This window comes from Loxodonta africana, chromosome 23, assembly GCF_030014295.1.
Source record: "Loxodonta africana isolate mLoxAfr1 chromosome 23, mLoxAfr1.hap2, whole genome shotgun sequence".
NCBI lineage: Eukaryota > Metazoa > Chordata > Mammalia > Proboscidea > Elephantidae > Loxodonta > Loxodonta africana.
The window spans coordinates 72,323,271-72,344,991 of NC_087364.1; the positions used below are offsets into that span (position 1 = coordinate 72,323,271).

The 21,721-nt window shown below is 38.9% G+C and overlaps 1 protein-coding gene across 1 annotated transcript in view; it reads left to right on the forward strand.

Annotated features, from left to right (window-relative positions):
- The window catches only part of MME (membrane metalloendopeptidase), a 92,544-nt gene that overhangs the window by 64,165 nt on the left and 6,658 nt on the right, over positions 1–21,721 (forward strand). The window contains exons 16-21 of the mRNA XM_003416139.4: positions 8,447–8,505; positions 14,636–14,755; positions 16,549–16,682; positions 16,804–16,869; positions 19,604–19,699; positions 20,060–20,136. Of these exons, the coding sequence (XP_003416187.1) occupies positions 8,447–8,505; positions 14,636–14,755; positions 16,549–16,682; positions 16,804–16,869; positions 19,604–19,699; positions 20,060–20,136 (552 nt within the window). The remainder of the gene's footprint in view (positions 1–8,446; positions 8,506–14,635; positions 14,756–16,548; positions 16,683–16,803; positions 16,870–19,603; positions 19,700–20,059; positions 20,137–21,721) is intronic.

The following is a 21,721-nucleotide window of genomic DNA, read 5'->3' on the forward strand; positions in this document are numbered from 1 at the left end:
CAGCGAAATAGAGGAAGTCCCTCAATGAGATGGACAGACACAGTGGCTGCAACAATGGGCTCAAACGTACCTACTATTGTGAGGATGGCGCAGGACCAGGCAGTGTTTCACTCTGTTGTAATAGGGTTGCTATGAGTCGGAACCAACTCGACAGCATCTGACAACAGTCTTAGGAGCTCACAATCTAGTGTCAGAGGCAAAGGAGTAAAAATTAAATGTGACAAAAGGCAGGATTTGATTGGTGCTATAACAAGCAAATAAAACATAGCACTTGAAAAATAAAACACCACAATCAAACCTTTATTTATAAAGAATTTTCTGGAGACAACATGTCAGTATTTATTATTGAAGTGAAAAGAAGATTCACTAAAAAAGAAACAAAACCAAAAAAAAAAAAAAAAAAGAACGGTTCATTTCCCTCTTCCCTTTTGTTGCTTCCAGCCTGCTGTTTGCTCTAATCTGGGCTAATTGGATGGTGGCAAGCCCCTGAAATAAGTGGTACCCCTGAGGCTGACAGTCCAAGAGCTGTGGTTCTCCATGGTTCTTTCTGAAAGGCCAACACCACCAAAAATGGCAGGGAGGCTGGTTCCCTGTGAAGTGACACCGTAGGTTTGCCACTGGTATGAGTCACTAATACTTTTTTAGTGTTCCAGCTCTGCCAGTTACTACCTGGATGACCTTTCAAGAGCCATGCAATCTCTTTATTTATAAAATGAGCAGGTTGATCTAGACTATATCCAGTCTCTAAAGTTATTCCAGGCATTAAAATTTTATACCCTTCCTTGTGAATGTTTTATACAGGCCAGGAGATTTTCCTCTTGGGCTTCTCCACATCCAGTGGCTCCACCAAAAAATATATATATATGTATATGTGTGTATATATATATATATATATATATAACCCACCCACCTAGTGCCGTTGAGTCGATTCCGACTCATAGCAACCCCATAGGACAGAGTAGAACTGCCCCATAGAGTTTTCCAGAACTGCCAACCCTTTGGTTCACAGCTGTAGCACTTAACCACTATGCCACCAGGGTTTCCCTATATATATATATATGAACCCTAGTGGCGAAGTGATTAATAAGCTCAGGCTGCTAACCAAATGGTTGACAGTTCGAATCCACCAGTCGCTCCATAAAACCCCTATGGTGTAGTTCTGCTCTGTCGTATAGGGTCAGCATTAGTTGGAGTCAACAAGACGGTCCATAATGAAAATAAAAATATGTGTGTATATATATAAAAAAGAAAAAAAATTTTTTTCTTTTTTATATAGATAGATGATAGATAGATAGATAGATAGAAAGATAGATAGATAGATAGATAGATAGATAGATAGATAGATAGATAGATAGATAGATAGACAGATAGACAGACAGACACAGACAGACAGATAGATATGCCCTTGTAAAATACCGCTTCTGACTTTTCCTCTCTGCTGATATTTCTAGAACCAATCTTCTTTCTAATTAATTCCTCTATCCCTCTGTTGATTGTCAAAACAAAAAATAGTTATGCAGGATTTATAGGGGTGAATGGGACGACACCACTAAAAAAACTAGGAGAGTTGATATTGCCTGTCCAAAATGGGGTGCAGAGTGCTGGAAACTTGGAACACAAATGAATCTCCACAAGTGTAGATGTCTGGGTAAGGTTTACAAAAAATATTATTTGAGTCAGCAAATATTACCCAATCTGTGAGACTGAGCAGCAGATATTTAGCCTCAACTTGGACAAATCTCTCTAATTCTTCACGGCAGGGTCTGCCATGATGTCTGCTCATGTTCCGCACATATTGTAATAGATGAAAACCGTAGATTTCCGTCTTTTCCCTGCCCGTAAAACCAACAAAGTCCATTTTGCGTTTATCCGATGTGTTTTGGGGTTGTGAGCAAAACTCATTGTATCAGCAAAAGTCTTTCTGCTATTTAGTTAGCACCCAAGGAGGGTTTTTATTTTGTTTTTTGGGTTTTTCTCAGAGGTGGTGGGGGGCGGGGGGCAGTAAGAAAGGAAAGCTGAATATTTGAGGGTTGAAGTTTTAGGTAGATTTTTATACTTCTTTCTTTTTCAAACAACGTAATCAAAACACCTTACAATTCCATTTAAACTGGGAGAACTTTGGGAAAGCATTCTGGGGTTTATGTACAAGTGTATCCTTTTGTGAGGACAATGTCTAGACAAAGCATGGCTTCTGGTTGCCACAGATCCCTGCAGCCTGCACATTAGCTGTACCTTACCTAGGACTGTGCCCGCCACCCTCCCTGGGTCACAGAATGAGATAGGATAGCACTCCCGGGATTGGGGGACAAAATTGATATACCGCGACCTGTTCCCAAAACTTAGTCATTTGTTTAACAAATATTTCGTGAGTCCTGACACTCTTCTAAGCCCTAGGGATACAACTGAGAACAAAACATGGAACAGCCCTGCCTTCGTATGTAGGAGTAACCTTCTAATGGGCTAGGCAGACAAAAGACTTGTAAGCCCAAGTCATATAAGGGTTAAGTGTTATATGGGATGCAATGGAAGAGATTTTAGTTGTTTCCTGAAAGATACGAGGTTAATGTGAACTGAGAAAAGTCACCAAAATAAAATTTTGACAGACATTATCCACTCACCCACATGTTGTGGCTTCCAAATTTGCGTATTTCTCTGAATTTGCCAAGTCCCATGTGAAGGTGTCACTTTAAGGGCTAAGGTTGCCCTGACCCAAGCTGTGGTGTTTTCAGTCTCCTCATATGCATAAAAAAGCAGAACAATGAATGAGAAAGACCAAAGAAGAGTTGAGGCCTTTGAATATCGGTGTTGGCAAAGGACATTTGAATATACCATGCACTGCCAAAAGAACAAACATATCTGTCTGGAAGAAGTACAGCCAGGATGCTCCTTAGAAGCAAGGATGGAGAGACTTCATCTCACATACTTTGGACATGTTGTCAGGAGGGATCAGGCCCTGGAGAGGACATCATGCTTGGTAAAGTAGAAGCCCAGCAAAAAAAGAGGAAGACCCTCAATGAGATGGATTGTCACAGTGGCTGCAACAGTGGGCTCAAACATAACAACAATTGTGAGGATGGCACAGGACCTGGCAATGTTTCGCTCTGTCGTACATAGGGTCACTATTAGTCAGAACCAACTGAACGACACATAAAAATGACAATGTGACTGTGTACACGCAGACATGCACAAATACGTATATACAGAGTAATTGAAGACTGAAAAGATTTTATCCTGTTGCTATGGTTAGAACCACAAAACCAACTGATGACTTCTGGGAATACAAATAGAGCAGTTGTTACCATTAGGTTTTGTTGAAAGAGAAATGGATTCTCGCCAAAGTAAAGGTCAAAACAGGCGTCCTGTCTCTTATCCCACAGACAGACCTGGATAAGTCACTCAGACTCCTTCAGTTATTTTAAAAACTCTTTTGCAACAATAATCAACAGTTTAATGAGGCCCTTTGGTCCCGCCGTGCTGGGCCTTTGGTTAAAAAATGGCTCCTCTTGGAACAAGTGGAAGGAACATGTCCTCTGGATGCTGGGGTAAGGGGCAGTGGGGGTGGGCAGACCTGTGTTACGATTCCTGCCCTGCCACTTATCGGGTAAACTTGGGTTACTTATGTCATACCTTTGAGCCTCAGTTTTTCACTTATAAACTAGGGATAATAACCTACTTTTGCAATGCAGAGATGTTGTGCAGATTACAGTTACGTTGTGTGAAGTGCCTGGCACATAACCAAAAAAAAAAAAAAAACCTAAACCCATTGCCGTCAAGTCGATTCCAACTCACAGCGACCCTACAGGACAGAGTAGAACTGCCCCACAGGGTTTCCATGGAGCAGCTGGTGAATTCGAACTGTTGACCTTTTGGCTAGCAGCCAAGCTCTTAACCACTGCACCATCAGGGCTAGGCACATAACTTAAGTGGTCATTAAAACATAGCTGTTATTGTTATAGCCTGGTCTTGCTGGGTCTTCTAGAATGCCTTCAGGGTGGTATAAAGGCCGGCATCCTGAAGCTTGTTAGTGGTAAGGGGGAACCCTGAGTATGAAACAGTTGTAAGAAGTAAGCACCTTAGTTTTGAAAGAGCTTGGCAAGAAAATAGCATTGGAGGAGGGGTTAGTCATTAATATTCATAGAAGTTTCCCCTAATCATTGTAACGAACTTTTGTGTTAAATGCAGATCCAATGCCTTAGAAGCAGAGCATTTGATTGGAAGGTGAGATGAGAGGGCCTTCTTTCTCCCTAGTTTACATTCTTTTCCCAGTGGGCTCACCCAGTTTACATGTGTGTTAGGAAGAAGAGTTTAGTAGTCGTGATGTGCTTCACTTTCTACACCCGTAAATTGGAGGCACCATCTATTTTATGTGCGTGGTCTGAAAGATACAGAAAACACCGACGTCTTGGTGAGACAGTATTAATAAATGTAAAGGGTAATAGTGATTATAATCACGAGATGACGCCAGGAGTGGGTGAAAGTGTTTTTGCAATCTGAAACGCAGGTAGCTCAGTGATTAAGAGCTCAGCTGCCAACCAAAAAGTCAGCAGTTCAAACCCACCAGCCACTCCTTGGAAACCCTATGGGGCAGTTCTTCTCTGACCTATAGGATCACTATGAGTCGGAATTGACTCCAAGGCAACCAGTTTGGTTTTTGAGTTTTTGCAATTTAGTGGGTCTGTTCTAATCGGAAGTGCCAAAGGATCAGGCTGTTGACTTCAACTTTCCTTCCCGGCTGTAAAAATGATGTCTGGATGCTTGCATTTCATCACCACTTAGGTTCTTTGGGGTAAAAAGAATTAGAAGAGAAACACCTGGTCCTTCTCTCAAGGGTGTTTCTGTCGTCTCGCTCACCCTCATTGCCCGCTCAGCTTTGAGGGACGCTCTGCTTGCAGTAGCCCTTTTTTGTTCTACTATTGAATGTCTCCAAACAAGAGTCAGCTTACCTGACACAATTAAGCCTGAAAAGTGTTCTTATTTCGTACTCTCCCCCTCTTTGCTTTCTACCCCACACACCCACACTCGTATGCTCGTAGAACACTGGAGGCAGGAAGAGAAATCCAAGAGCAGAATGGTTTGTACTTCTTCACCAGGGTCTGAGGCTCTCTACAGAGGCTGTTAGCATCTGGTCTCCACACTTGCAAGGTATCTTCAGGTAACCCACAATTCCCACTGTTTTAGGGCAAGAATCACCACCATTTGGTTTCCTCTCCTATTTGTGTACTTTCTCTTCTCTCGGCTGCTATTTGGGGCCACATTTGTCTGTGTTCCATAAATGGAAACTTCTCTTGAAACTTTCAAACTACATCCAAGTTAAAAGAACTTAGAATTTTTATTACATCACCATTAATTTGGAAAGTATTTTCTGTGCCCTGTTAGTTTAGTTTTTCTATTAACATAGTGAGCTATTTCATGACTGACCACAAATATTCTTAGACATTGAGCCTGTCGCTGTTATCATTACCTTATTTAAGATGTAATGATCGAACCACAGCACTTCAAGTTCTGATCATTCCCGGGAACAAAATGCTCAGTGCTTTCAGCCTGGATAATCAGCCAGGGGTGGTATGAGGATGTACCATGAACGCTCTCAAGGAAGAAAAGGCAAACAGTGCCCACGAGTGCTCTGTAAATCTAACTACCATAATTCTGGTTTTGTGTGTTCTGTGGTCATAAATAGCTACCTATTTTCTTGGAGGCATAATTCACAGTGGACATGTTAATATGTAAAATTCTCCCTGCTGGAAGGTTACAAGCATTAATCAAAATGCAATCTCAAGCCCCTCAGAGTAACGTAAGAGAACGGCAGAAAGGTGCCGAAACAAGGCAGGGCATTCATTTTTATAAAAGTGATAAACACAAGATGGGTAATATGATGGACACTTCATCTGCGTCCTACATGTGAGATCTGTGGCTGTCTGAATCATTAGTTTCTGAAACATTGGTTCCATATATCTTGTTCCTCTTCTCTGTAATACACTTAGTTAAAAAGGCAAAAAAGCAAAACATTTTAGATTGGCACCTCCTTTTCGGTCTTTTTTTTTGTTTCATTATTAGCATTCTTGACTGATTCCAGAACCAAATGATTTGCGTATTTCATTTGTGATTATCCAGAAAATCCCATACAACGTTTACCATCACTAAGTTAGAAGTCCGTAATGGAGAAACTAAACCTTAAAACCACCGAGACCTGGAGCAAGTTAAATTAACTTTTATTACAATTAAAATTTGAATAATCATAAGCTGTTTACATATAAAATTTGCTGCTACACTTGCTATCTAAATGTTGAGAACACATCGGGAAACTGTTCTTAGAATCGCTGCAAGGAAGGGTGCCCCCCGCCCCCTTGAGAGCAATGTGAGAACATTTTCCATCTCACCCTTTCTGCCAGGCAATTTGGAATCATATTTCAACCTGAATCATAGTAACCGTGTGAATATACATAAACATATTCCTAATATAGTATTCTTCCTGGCCATCATTTTTGTTTTTTATTAATATGTATTTTTTAAAATTTGTTGATCCAGTTACTTTATATAGTTTCTGATGTCTCAATTTTATTCTAACACCCCTGGGGTTACAAATACACACTTTTGTTGTGAGTCACTGTAAATCATGAAGCGAGTGGAGTTTAATTAAAATAAATAAACTGATCTACTTGTCATTACCGACCCGCAAGAACCAGGAAAGCATCGATGACTTGGCTGTGATGAGATTAGAGAGAACTGGTCTATTAGTCACTTCATAGTGTTTAAAAGCGATTTCCCTTTACAAACAACAACAGATACATTGATCAAACATTCGTCTTCCCATCTTCAAGATTATTTTCTTCCTAAAGAAAAATTCACAGAAATGTTGTCTGCATTAAAAAAAAAAAAGTCCCAAATCTTGCGAAGTCGTGTTACTGGAGACAACCTGTCCCCATTCAGAGTTTATCAGACATTTGCTATACACGGCCCTCCCCCAGTTATTTTTAAGAGATCCTATCTGCAGTCCATGATTACTGAGAGCAGAGATAAAATGCTGATTTGGGCATCTGACTTTGTACAGCTTAACCTCGCAAAGCAGGGTCTGGAAACAGTTCAATGTGACCTCATTGTGCTAATGACTGTAAACTTCTGTGGGAGGGGTAACAATTGCCACAGTAAATGCTGCCGTGAAAGAGGAATCGCTACGCTGAAGCCATTACACAGTGATATATGACTGTCTATGTGTGCAGTCTGCTGACCTTTAAGAGGTTATATGAAGTCAAGTGGTGTCCACTTTCCTTGAGTATACAGCACATGTATAATAGTCTAGATGGAAATAGTTCTTCCGCTGGACACAAGTGCTTCACCTGATTATTGACGTGCAGTCTTCAGGGCATCGTAGCGCAGACATGGGAATATTGGCACCTCTCCTTTGCCTTAATGCTGCCCTTTAATTATCTTCATTCAGGGGAGATGTTTTTGGTTTTGGTTTCATTTTCTCATTCAGTCTCGTATTATAGTTATTTATGTATCTTTCTCATTTATTCAATTAAACTAGAGTCTTCTGAAGTCAGGGACTGTCTTTTAATACATCTTTAGACTGTGTATATAAGGAGCCCCGGTGGTGCAATGGTTAAAAGCCCTTGGCTGCTGACTGAAAGGTCTGCAGTTCAAACCCACCAGCCTCTCCTGGGGGGTAGGGGGGAAGGGGGGAAAGACCTGTGATCTGTTCCTGCAAAGATTACAGCCCAGGAAACCCTGTGGGGCAGTTCTAATCTGTCCTATAAGGTCACTATGAGTCGGAATCGACTTGACAGCACACAAAAACAACAGATTCTGTACAGAGCCCAAGTCGTGCTGTACAGAGACAGACGAATTTACTTAAGAGCCACCTGGACTGTATTTTACAGTTGTCATAGAAAAATAGACCTTTGCTCAATTAGCTGAATGTTGCTTTTAAAAAAGTTTTTAAAGGCAGAACTTGGAGACACATTACTCCAAGCTACACTTTCCTCCACGGAGATATTTTATTTCCAGAAAGGCTCTTTGTAAACTATGAATTGAAATATTTTTAAATATACTTGAATCTGAAGTTTTAATATGTGTATTTCAATATTCTGTCAACTACTCCCAAATTGTAGGCATGGTTACCTAGAACCAGGAAAAGAAAGCCAAACACGTTTCAGTGTAATGTGAACCCACTGCAGCTTTTGAAGGGGTACATTTTAACGAGTTTTGCACTGTCAGAGACGCTGCCAGAAAAATTCACGTGCGTGAAATAGATTGCAGACCTGGATATACGCTGATTTTTTAAGAAATGAAAGACTTTTAAATGAGCTCTCTCACCCAGCGAGCTAATTTTAATTTGTTGATCATATTTCAGACTCAGAAAGAGAAGATTCACCTAGGAATAGAAATAACGATTTCATTGTGATGAGTGGATCGAATCACTTGTAACACGTTCTCCTGTTTTCCGTAGGTGGATAAGCGGAGCAGCTGTAGTCAATGCATTTTACTCTTCAGGCAGAAACCAGATAGGTAAGGTGTATTTCTAAATAATTCTTTAATATTTCTCTTTTTTTTCCCAACCTGCAGTGTGTTGTATGACCAACTTACAATACCTCAAGAAAAAAAAAAAAAAAGAAACAGCCGAGGCTGAGTTACTGATTTATTGAATATACTTCTTGAAAGCTAAATGCATCCTAGTAACTTTTTTCACTGTAATGGCAAAATTTAAATTTGTACAAATCATGTTAAACAGTTTTGTTTCTTTTGTAATCTTGCCATTTATAACTAAAATGGTTTTATCTTATTTCTAAGTACTTTTTGCGATTGAAAGTCCCTTAAATATGTCTCCGTAAAATTAAATTGGCTTTAAGACTTTCTAAGCATTAGCGTCTTAAAGTGGCAAGAGCCAACTTTTCAGAGTTACAGTGTTGGGCAGTTCTGTCTGCTGGCTCCAGTGGATGGTCCAATTCTGTGTCATCTCCGTTCCGGAAAGCTTCAAGGAGCTCAGAACGTTGACAGGTCAAATATACTAGGTTGGATCATATGAAATTATATCGATGTGACCACTTTGTGATTTCACTTCAATCAGAAGAGAAAAAAATGGTGTGTTCACTAATAGTAATATTACAGCAGGGTGTGAGGAAGTTTAATACGTGAATGAATGGTGTGATGAAGAAATGAATGACTTAATAAAAAACATTCTTTTTCTCTTCCTGGGAAGACCTGTACATCTTTAAATTCTGTCTGTCTTAATTATGACATAAATCAGGCCCTTTTCACAAGAGATTTGAGTATGTAGAAAGCACCCACTGATTCCGTGCTACCAGAGATATTCTAAAAAACAGTAGAGGAAGCTTCCCCCATTGTCTTCAGTCCAGCCATTCATTCCTAACTGTGGCCCAAAATCCAGAGGAAAGATAATCTCAGCATTATTCTAACTATTCTTTTTATATTTCAGAACCTTCCCTAAGCCTCATTTTTCTTTAATTCTGCTATCAATTGGGTTAGAAATGATGGAAAATTCTGTAAGATTTTTATCGTTGACTAAAAAACAAACCCTTAAAAAATTATATCTTTTTTTATTTTAAACCTTGATAATACCTTTTTGTTGCTTTTAATCCTAAAAACCAAAACCAAACCCACTGTCAAGCCGAGTCTGACTCATAGTGACCCTATAGGACAGAGTAGAACTGCCCTGCAGGGTTTCTAAGGGACAGCTGGTAGGTTCGAATTGCTGACCTTTTGGTTAGCAGCCAAATGCTTAACCACTGCACCACCACGGCTCCATTTTTAAGCCTAGGAAGAGTTCAATTAAGAAGTTATCTACATTTCCTTCTAGTATTTTTATGGTTTTTTGCTTTTGGAGTAAAACTTTAACCCACCTGGAATTCTACTTTGCTACGTGACATGAAAATGAATTATGCAAAGTAATCAAGAATGTCTTTATATCACATATAGATAATAATTAAGGCATGCATACTTGGGTTAAAATCATTTAGCTCAAAGTCTAGGCTAATATGTTTCCCAGCTAGGGAAATGATTACCCAAACCCAGACCAGAGCCTGCTTAATGATCAACTTAGAATCTGTGCAGTCCATCCTAATGTATTCCTGGAAACCACTCCGAACTTTCCTTAGAAATGCCTTTATCTCTTTCTTATCGCTTTTAATATTCACTCCTTCTATCGATGTAGGGTCAAGTTCATTCAAGATTGAGACTCAAACAGAATAAATTAATTTTCAGTGGAATACCAGGACAAAGGGAGGCAGCCAAGATATCAGTTTGCATTTGGACATATTAAGTTTCATTTTAAGCCTGCTCAGGAAGGACCTTGGATCCTACCAGACCAGGAGTTGGTTTATTCACAGACAAGAGCCTGACAGATCCTCTTTAGAACCACTCTGGCTTGTTCATCCCTTCAGCCTGTCTCTGGAGCAGGTCCAGGCAGTTTAGGTCAAGAAGGGACTTGATTGACTCTCAGTTACCCTAAATCCCTGCAGGTGACTCAAAATTGGTCTGCCTCCAAGATTCCCTGATCAAGCTAGACCTGACAGTGTTCATTTTGAGTTTAATCCCCTTGACCCAAACAAGCAACACAGCAAAAGGAAAAAGAGTGAAAGTGGCCTAACGTTTCACAAAGTAGACAGTTATCCTCTGAATAATCAAGAAGTGTCTGTCATAAACATCCTTAATATATAAGATCTTTTTAAAGTGTGTCAAGATAATCTCAGCTGATGGAAATACGAAATAAAATTGTTAACCTGTTTTCATGTTTGTCTGCTAAAAACAGCAGTTCAGAGAAGGGGGAAGTGTCACGCAAGAGGAGAAATCTTTGACGTGTGCAATTATTTCGCTGTGACAGTTCATTAAGCCTTCAAAGTGGGGATTGTCTTAACTAAAGATAACTGAAGATCCGTGTCTCCATCTTCCTCCTTGATAGGAACTTGTGAGCCTGTACATACATGCATACATAGTCTGCAACCCTGACTTAATGGGTTTTGTGAGATGTGCATTACAAAATTGAGTTGGTACAAAATAGTATGCGTCTTATAATGCCTTCCCATGCCCCAAATAACCCCAAATTAGATCACATACAATTTTTTATGGGATTGGTCATTTTACATTGTTAGGTTAAAAAATAAGTTGTTATTCATATCAATTTTTTCCTTTTTAATTCATGTCCCACCACTTTTTTGTCAGAACTCACACACGTAGGCTAAATTTCAAATTTGTTGTACCCCTGCTACTTCACATCAATAGCAACAAAAGGCAACTTCCAGGACAAGGAGGTATTTTTAAAAGTTTCCTGATAATACTAAAATTGTTTAATTCACTGCTTCGACTTCCTTTCATGTTTGCTTGTTGAAGCTCCAGGAGCCACCTTTGTCGTTAAGAAAACTACGCATGAATGTTCTGTCAAATACAAGTTTCAAGCACTCTTCAACCATCTCATTAAACCTTAAAGTATGGTCCACACAAGTGATCGGTTCAGATGGGGAGTCTTATAATTGCTGTGTTCTCCCTTTTCATTAAAAAAGTACCAGGGATCTTTTCACGATCACCTTTTTTCATTGTCAGGAAATGTATGGGTTATTTGGTGTATACAGCCTGGGTGGTCTACAAATGCCTCGAGATAATCAAACTTCCTAAAGTATCTTACTCATTTCTGGCAGTATTATTTTCAGTCTTGAAAATTAAGAGTAAATGTTTCCAAAATGTTTCTGCTCTGGTTATTATAAAAAAAGAGTGTTTGATTTTTTTTTTCCACCAAAAAAAAAAAAACTTGATTTTACCTGTTTTGCAGGCTCCAGATTTGTATGGAAGATTCTAAAATGGTGACCTTAATGAAAATAAAGAAATAAACTAGGGAAGGGGATGTATAATCTTTTGTTTCATTGACCAATGACTTATTTAATTAACTAAGTCTTTGATAATCGTGAACATAAAAACTGTACAACTAAGCAGTTGGTTGGATACAATGGTTGTAAAGTCTGCCGATAACAGACTAATGGGAAAAACCCTCATCTCAGATATTTAGCTGACAGAGTGAAAGGGGAAAATCGTAATTTGCAATGCTGAACTTGGAGACTAGTATTAATATGAGCCATGAAAATTGTATCACTTGCCTGAAGAATGGCGTATCAAAGCCAAACCAAACCCATTGCCACTGAGTCGATTTTGACTCATAGCAACCCTGTAAGGCAAAGTAGAACTGCCCCATGGAGTTTCCACGGAGTGGCTGGTAGATTCAAACTGCAGACCTTTCAGTTAGTAGCCAAGCTCTTAGCCACTGTGCTACCAGAGCTCCAAAGACTGTCATATCAGGGTATAATTAATGGAGCAGAATCTTTACAGTTAATGTTTAGTCTTGATAGCAGGTTTCATAAGAGCGTTTTATATAACGGGTGGATTTTAATCGAAGTACATAGTGTGGGAGATAGTGTTCACTTTAAGTTAATAAAGTACTGTGCTTAATTTTTATCCTTTAAGCTAAAAATAATCTCTTGGCACCGTTGATAGCTCAGGCAGCTGCATGCAAGGTGTAACTTTCATCAGAATTCTCTAAAGACAAAAATTTTTTTTGTCATTTGAAAGGTAAAACAAATTTCTTCATTTGTTTTTGAAGGTCTGGAGACAAAGTATTTTTAGTCTCCTCTAAATACCTAATATGTATCTCTGACACCCATGCAGTTAATATCATGCTCCCCCGACCTGAGAGGCAAAGAAACAACATCTGCTACTCCATGTAAACTAGATGCTAAGTTTCTTAAGGTCAGGGATTTTCTCTTACATTCTTTGTATCCCAATAGCAACACCCAGGGCTTTGCATGTTAACAAATATTGATATAAAGTTTGTTTTGTTTTTAGATTACAGAACATGGTATTTCAGTGGGTGGATACCAGTGTTTTAAAAGATAAAAGTATTAAAATGTGAACATTAATTTTACTTTCTTTCTAAAGTCAAAAATTAACCACCTCAAACATCATGGTCCAAAAGAGATGATCTTTTAAAAAGTAAAACAGGGGGAAATATATTCCAAGAGAACAGAAAAAAGATCCGGTGGTTAGAGTATTTCAGAAACTGTGTATTTCTAAAAAAATGAAAGAAAGAAAAACAGTGTGTGTGACTCTGTGTGTGTGTGTGTGTGTGTTTAGAGACAGAGAGAGAGAATATGTAAGTATAGCTTGGTGGGCATATACATTATATGAGGATGATGGGATGGGATAGGGAAGGAAAAGGCGTGGGGGAGACTAGAAAGGTAGACAGGACCATGGATGGCATCAAAGGCCAGGCTGAAGATTTTGTGTTTAGAGAGCAACGAAAAGCCACTGGTTTCTTTTTTTTTTTTCAAAGCATGAAAGTGATAATGACCAGAGTTGCACTTTAGACAGATTAATTTAGCTGCAGGATAGATTAAGAGGATAGATTAGGTTTAGGATAGATTAGAGTTGGGTAAAACAGGAAGTAGGAAGACCAGTTAGGAGATTAGTGTAAGTAATCCTTGAGACAAGGAATGAGATTGCAAACTGTGATAGTGACAGCAAGACTGAGAAGGGAGAGATCAACAAATAAACACGAGGGATGTGACTGGAAAGCAGGTGTATGATGTGGTCTTTGTTTACGTAGACCATAAAAAACTTTGCAAAAGAAAGGAGGCTCCAAAAATAAATGCTAAATTTTCATTTTGGATGATTAAGGTACTTCAGATGCCACTAGCAAAAGTAATAAAGTCAAAAAAGCGGTGGCCTAGAAGGGAGAATGGTGATTTTGGTATTCAACGTGCTAAATTCAAAGAGTTTGTCAGGCGTCTACGGGGAGAAATTTGCTGAGTTATGGCAGATGTCAGAGTAGAAATATAAAAACTACAAGCTATCTGTTTACCGAAATGTTTGAGACATCATCGTAAATTGAGTATTCATTCGATTAGCATTGATTATTCATTTATTTAACACATTTCGTGAGCTCCTATTATGTTCCCGATACTAGTTTTAGGTGCTAGGGGTAATGAACTGAGTAAACGAATGGACCCAAACAAACAAACAAAAAATAAATGGACGGACACACAAATTTCTGTTCTCAGAGGATTAGTGTTTCAGGTGCTGGGGTGAGAGTGGGGCAGACAGAAAAAGGAAAGACACAAAGCATAAGTGAAGAAATAAACAGAACATAAGCGTATTTATAGGTGCCTCAACGAAACTAAAATAGGGTTGTGCGATTGAGGGGTAGTTCAGATTGTGTGGCTCTGTTTGCTTAATAAACTGTTGTAGGTGAATAAAGTTGTAGAGACAGCATTAAAAGTACCGTGTGTTATTGAGTAACTGTTTCTGCTTGCATCCACATTTTTACAATAAGACAAGAACCTTCTGGGTGGAGACTATAATTATTCCTTGCCCTAACTCCTTGCAGTAGAAAACAATCTTCAGAAAGATTGTAAAATGCCCTTTGGGATTATAAATCATAGATCACGATGCTATTTTTGGATGACCTCTTTGTTGTCATCAATAATAAAAGACCTGCATTCGTTTCTATCATAGAAGGTATTTGTATCCAACTAAGAGAAACGGACTTGCTGTTCAGCTTAGCAGGCAGGAAGCCAAGCCCAGGCTGTCTTCATAGAATAATGCCACAAATCACCTTGAGTATCTTCTTTCTTTGCAGTCTTTCCAGCTGGCATCCTGCAGCCCCCCTTCTTCAGCGCCCAGCAGTCTAACTCACTGAACTATGGGGGTATCGGCATGGTCATAGGACATGAGATCACCCATGGCTTCGATGACAATGGTAAAGGACAGTTTATAGTTTGCTTTGGCTAAAATATATTCTAATAAACAGAATTAAGAGTCATTAATGAATTATCAGTACAAAAACACATTCATCAGTGTATCATTGGGTCGTATAATCACTTTACTTTCAGTGTTCCTTTTAAGTTGTTGCTTAAGAATATAAAAATTTTTTTCTAATATCGAGGTAAGCCATGTGAGCTTTATTTTGACGGACTAAAACAAATACATTGAGAAAAAATTGTGATGTTTATCAACATGGTGATAATGCCTAGTCTTATTTCTTGACTGTATATGTCTCATTTCTCCACACTCTTAGAGGACAGAGTTCCTGTCTTAAAATTAGAAATCAGTTGTAAATTCAGAAACTGTTGTGTATCCAAGTGGCAGTGTCCATAAGACTCTTAAAGGTGTTTGTCGTCAGTGGTTTATTTTGTTCTGGGTTTTTTGTTTGTTTTCCATCTTATTCCTAGAATTTAGTTCAGGGCTTTGCAAACAGCAGGCACTGCATCAAGTGGCAAAATGCATTTATCGTTTCAATGAATGTTGAGAAGTATGTAAAGATGTGAGATGGATGTAAAGAGGTGACAGTTGAAGCTATAGCAAAGATGAGTTCACATGTAGAAAGAAAGTAGAGCGATGTTAACTAAGCCTTAATGAGTTCCATGTCTGGAGAGCTAGGAAAGAGAAGGAGACAAGAAAGGTAAAATTTCACAAAGGGTTTACTAAATATCAGCTCAGTGCCATCCACAGCACTAGGCGTCCCAAGGAAGCACTGGTCCCTGCCATCACTGACCTTACATACTTGTTAGGAAAATAACGCTTGCAAACATGCAATTAATAATAACAGTATTTACTGGCTATCTACTACCTGATAATGACTCTGCAAATTTTATATTATTAACTCAATTAAACTATACAATAATCTTAAGAGGTAGGTGCTCTTACTCTTTCCATTTTTGAAATAGAAAAAAAAAAAAAGGCACAGAAAGGACTTGCTCAGAGTTACAGAGCTAGGAATTGGTGAAACCAGGATATGAGTTCAGACAGCTTGGCCTCATAATCCTTTTTTTTTTTTTTTAATTCACTATAGGTAGATTAATATTTAAAAGATGATACAATTAAGTGCAAAAACATATGACATTCGTAAGTGCTGTTGGAACTCAAAGAGGGAAAAGATCAGAGTAGTTTAAGGTCAGCGGGAAAGGGCCAGGGAAATTAGGGGGCAAAGGAGACTTTTTCCTTGTGCTCGAAGTAGAGGGAGGGTGTGAGCCTCCAGCATCTCATGAAGGGGATGGGAATAGTAACTGAACTCCAGAATAAAATCATTGCCTTCTTAAAATCTTAAAATACCAAATTAAACAGATGTGGTTCAGATGAAAACCGTGCAAGAGAAACAAGGTACAATTTCAGGAACATTCTACGTGGTCATCTCAGCTGAGATATCAAGAGTCCATTGGGTCATGACCATGGGTAACGGTTGGTTGCATGTTATAATTCATGTAATCAGTGTCACTGAATAGTACAGGTAAAACATGTCGAATTTGGCGAATGTTGGGTTATATATGTTTTTATCACAACAAAAATAGAAGAAATATCAAGTACAACAGCAGCCTGGCAGTTCAGGCTTTATTAACCCTGGGCATGAGGAAGAGCAATGGTTTTTCTCATCATCTGTCCAATTTAATGTTCTCTTCCACAATGATATTTCAGTCCCTGAACTTTGAGTTGAGATATCTTATTGTAATTTTTGTTGTAATGGGTTGCCATTTTACTTAAATAAATTTATTACAGGTAGAAATTTTAACAAGGATGGAGACCTTGTTGACTGGTGGAGTCAACAATCTGCAAATAATTTTAAAGAACAATCCAAGTGCATGGTGTACCAGTATGGAAACTTCTCATGGGACCTTGCAGGTGGACAGCACGTATGTCATCCCCATTCTCTCGAGAAGTTTTACATATGTTAAATCTTAAGTGAATTGTTAATACTTTTCCTAACAATTAATTCTAATGCAGTTAGGGTCTTTTTTTTTTTTTTTTTAACAGCTCAATGGAATTAATACTTTGGGAGAAAATATTGCAGATAATGGCGGTCTTGGACAAGCATACAGAGTGAGTAATAATATTTTCTTCCCATTTTAGTGGTTAGAGTATTTGTTTATTATATTTATTCATTTAAAGCATTTTGTAGAAGGAGCCTATGATACAGGCAATAAGTAATGGATAGAAAATGCAGAGAAAGGGGTTTATAAGCATGTGAACCGTAAGGGTCAGTACAGTTGCTGTGACTGAGCTCAAAATCTGTTTCTAAGCCTCCAAGAAACCAAGAAGAAGAAGAACCATGGGATGCTACATCAACAGATATGAGGAAATACGCAGGTTCCTGAGAAGAAACGACATTTTTCTAAGAAATAATCAGTGAGATAAGTTTTTGAGAAAAGTTGCTCCACGAGAAGGATGATTTCAGGATTAGCAAGTAGTTTAGTGACCAGGACCCTCAGCTTCGGGGCAGATGAAGCCCCATTTGAGAAGAATAATCAGCACAAACCACAGACATAACATTAAACGTGGTTCAGTTACGATGATACAGGAAAGGGCTGATATGATTTTTCTCTAGTAGATGGCCTTGTAGTCAGCCAAACTGTTACACCCAGAGGAGTGGAGTGTATGGATGTAACCAACAATCCTTAGAATCTCATTTAGGCCTCCATTCATTCTTGCATTCACGAATACTTGTGAAGAGTTGTACTGTGTGATTGGTGGAGTCCTTAGGGGGCACAAGTAGTGAAGGTGAGTAGCTGCCAACTAAAAGATTAGTGGTTCAGGTTCACCTAGAGGTGCCTCAGAAGAAAGGGCTGGTGATCTACTTGCAAAAAATCAGCCATTGAAACCCCTGTGGAGCACAGTTCTACTCTGACACACTTGGGGTTGCCATCAGCTGAAGTCAACTCAATGGCAACTGGTTGGTCTTTTTTTTTTTTTAATGTGTTTTACACTGATCCTGTTGTAGATGCAGGAATGTGTTATTGAATGAGATATGAATTAGAGGATGTCATTATTTGATGATCTGAACAAGGAACAAGGACTAGAGGATGGTCTAATGGGTGCCACGTCCACAAGAAAGTGTAGGGATTTTCACACACGGGTGGAAGAATAATGGTCTCGGAAGCAACAAGGAGGAGTGAGGGTAGTTTTGAGCCTTCCTCTCAACCCTGGGGTAGGTCACAGGTAGAGAATAAGCAGGTCCACTCAAGAGCATACAGGGAGTAAGCTGACCCAGGGTAGAGTCAGGCTCCTCTCCTCTTCTGTTCTCTCCTCCCTTCCTCTTTCCTGTCCTCTTCTGTCCTTCCCTCTCCTCACCTGTGCAGTTCCTTCTCCTCAACTCAAAGAGTCCCCTGGGCTCCACCTGGGTTTTCCCTCCCTCCATACTGACGTGGATACTCTCAAGGCAATAAGCTGGGGCAATTGTTGAACTCACTTGTTTGTTTACGTCTCTCAGGGATCACGCCTTTCTCCAGGTTGTCTAGTGCCATGCAAACTGTTGTTTCATACATTTTGTCCATTGTTTGGTTGTTTCAGGTGAGAGTTAAATTTAATTTCTATCACTTCATCTTGGCTGGAGGCAGAAAGCATTGGCACTCATAATACTCCCATGGTGATTCTAATACACAACCAGATTGAGAATTTCTGTTTAAAAAAGCTAGCCAAAGTCTGGGTTAGTGGTGCTTCCATGAAAGTGCTCACCTAGAGCAAGTGCAGAACTAAAACAAGCAACTTACCATTGTGCACATATTTCATTACACTTTGAAAATACATGAAGTTGTAACAGGTACTGACCTGTCCCAATGTCACATTGTGAACCCCTTAACGGAGAGCAGACACAAGCCTTCCCCACGTCCACAGCATTGTCACATAACAGGAAGACCCTCAAGAAGATGAACTGACTCAGTGGCTGCAGTAGTGCGCTCAAACCTAGCAGAAGTGTGAGGATGGTGCAGGACTAGGCAGCGTTTCGTTGTTGTACGTAGAGTCACTATGAGTTGGAACCAACTTGACAGTACCTAACAACGACAGCAACAGAGACTCAGTAAAGCTATATTGATGGGGAATAGGAAGAAATGAAATAGATCTTCTAATCATCTAAATGATCACTTTCCTTTCTACTAAAATGCAGGTGATACATCTCAGAAAGTTTGCTGTCAATCCCTTTCTTAAGCCTGTTTAGTAGAGGACAACTACATTTTTCAAGCAAGTTCAGTAAATTCCTGCCTCGACTCGACAGCAGTGGGTTAATGTAACGGAAGTTCAGTCTATTTTGTCCTGTTTTTAGGGTATCAGAATAGCTCCTTACCCTGAGAATCATAGGATACTGGGCCTCTAAGGATATCAAGAGAATCCTTTGACTGTTGGCAAGAATTATTTAAACTGTTGAAGTCTGGTGTGAGTCTGTTTTGCTAAGACCATTAACTAGGCTAAATATGGCAGTTGCAAACTCCCTTGGCAATCCATTTCTCCAATTGGCAGGACTTACCCATCTATTTACGGAACAGCATTTAGAGAAGTTTGTCAGCACTTAGTTAATGTCATCCATTCATTTAAGAGACATTTACTGATCATGTGGCATCCCCCAGACTCTTTTCATCTCCTAATCAGCATCCCATTCGTCTCAGAAATTTGAGTTATTCTTTCTAATCTGTGAAATAGTAGCAGGTTGCTGTATCTAAATATCTTATTATGGTGACTGTGATATAAAAGGTTAATTATTTGATTACATGGTTTTTTGAACAGATTTATATATAAGCTTTGAAATGATAAACATCATGTTTCTGTTTCATTAACTGCCTAGGCTTATCAAAATTACGTTAAAAAGAATGGTGAGGAAAAATTACTTCCTGGACTTGACCTAAACCACAAACAGCTGTTCTTCTTGAACTTTGCCCAGGTATTGTATCTTTCTTGATTGATTGATATGAAAATTTTTTCAAATTATAATTTCACAGTAAGTTAGGTATTGCAGGCTGAGTTTTCTTGTTTTAATCAATTGTAACATTGCATTTGACTTGACCAGCTTTCATTGTGTATAACAGACTGTCAGATCATAATAATGACAAATAATTATGTTCCTGGTTGTCTATCACTGAATGTTATTTGAAGAGTAAATAGTTGAGGAATACAAAACTCCAATTAAATTTCTGAAGTGGGAAGTTTGTTTTCCCACCAACCTGACCAAGTAAAACTCCAAGAAATGATCCTCGATCTAACCTGGGATCACCATTCTGCTTTTTTCTACTTCTCCCCCTAGGTGTGGTGTGGGACCTACAGGCCAGAGTATGCCATCAACTCCATTAAAACAGACGTGCACAGCCCAGGCAATTTCAGGTGTGTGGGTACGAGCGCCAGTCACGGTGCTCATATATTGGCTCCATCAGTGTCAGATTTGGAATTAGCTCCTTCTAATGAAAGTTGTAATTCAGTGTTTTTATTTGAGGGCCAAAGATAGGATCAACAGAACACGTCAGGGTAAAATATCATGTTCACACAAGAATAGCTGATTGCCATGATTGTCCTTATCCTCAGAATATATGTGAGCCAGGTGCAGTGCTTGGTGGATTCCGACAAAGATGTCACCCCAGAACAGTAGCACAAAGACATAACAGGTTGTGAATGGTTTAAGCCTAGAACCAATGAATAGCTGTTCCAAAGAAAGATTCCTGGCAACATATGGAGAAACTTTCTACTAGAGGTTGTCCGACATGCAACAAGGTTGTTCCCAAAGCTCCAGGACAGAGTGCATTGAAGCAGAGAAAGAGTTATCAAGTGGCTGGAGAAAAATGCGCCACAAAGTAGAAGGTTGAGTTAGAAAATATCTAAAGTTCTTTCCAAATTAGAAGATCTCAGAGAACAAGGGGTCGAAAGACAATCACTTTACCAACATTTGAATATTAAATTCTAGATCCCTTTACAGCTACATGTGAAATTAGTAAGCACAAGTAAGCCCATGCTTACCTTGCCTATTGGATAATTAGCTCCTGGTGGGAATGGACTTGACAACGATGGGTTATCATATAGTGTGTGTTTGAAAATTATTTTTAGATAAGGGAGGTATAAACAACTTAACAATCCTGTGGACTCTTCAACATTCTATGTCAGCTGAAAAAGACTTTTTGTCATTTCTTACGTTCTGTGTGGCTCAGGGAAACCCCGGTGGTATAGTGGTTAAGAGCTATGGCTGCTAACCAAAAGCTCAGCAGTTCAAATCCACCAGGAGCTCCTTGGAAACCCTATGGGGCAGTTCTACTCTGTCCCATAAGGTCGCTTTGAGTCAGAATCGACTCAATGGCAATGAGTTTTGGCGTGGTTCAGAATGTCAAGAATTGATTGCTGGTTACATAACATGTAAGTAAGTAGTAACTGTTTTCTACCTTCAGTTTTAATGAAAACAGTATTTCATTATAAATATGTGCAATTATTTTTAACTTTAATTTTCTTTGTTCTGTCCCCAAAGATGCTCCTTTGTGATTATTTTTCGTTCATAATAAGAGAAGTATGTGGCATTTTTTTCTAAAGGGCAAATGGAATGCCAACCTTTTGTCAAGGAAATTTCTATTTTCTCTGGAGGTAAAGGGCTTTCCTTGGCAAAAGGTTGAGGGTACATTTAGTTTTGGAAACAGTCTGCTTCCTGACTGTACAAAAAGCGAGACACATTTTTTTAAAGAACCTTAAAAGCTGGTAGATATTAAGTTACTATTCAAAAATTATGGGTGGTGGTTTATGTAGAAATATTTCTGAAATGAAAGGAGATCTCATAAACTTATGCTTAGTCAGTTTTAAAAACAAAACACAAAATATACTTGATATAAAGATGAATCTATAAAACACATTTGTTAACTCTATTATTGTTTTGTTCTTCCCTAACTAAAGCTTTATGTATTTTTAAATAAACTTCTAAAATTTTTAGTATTCA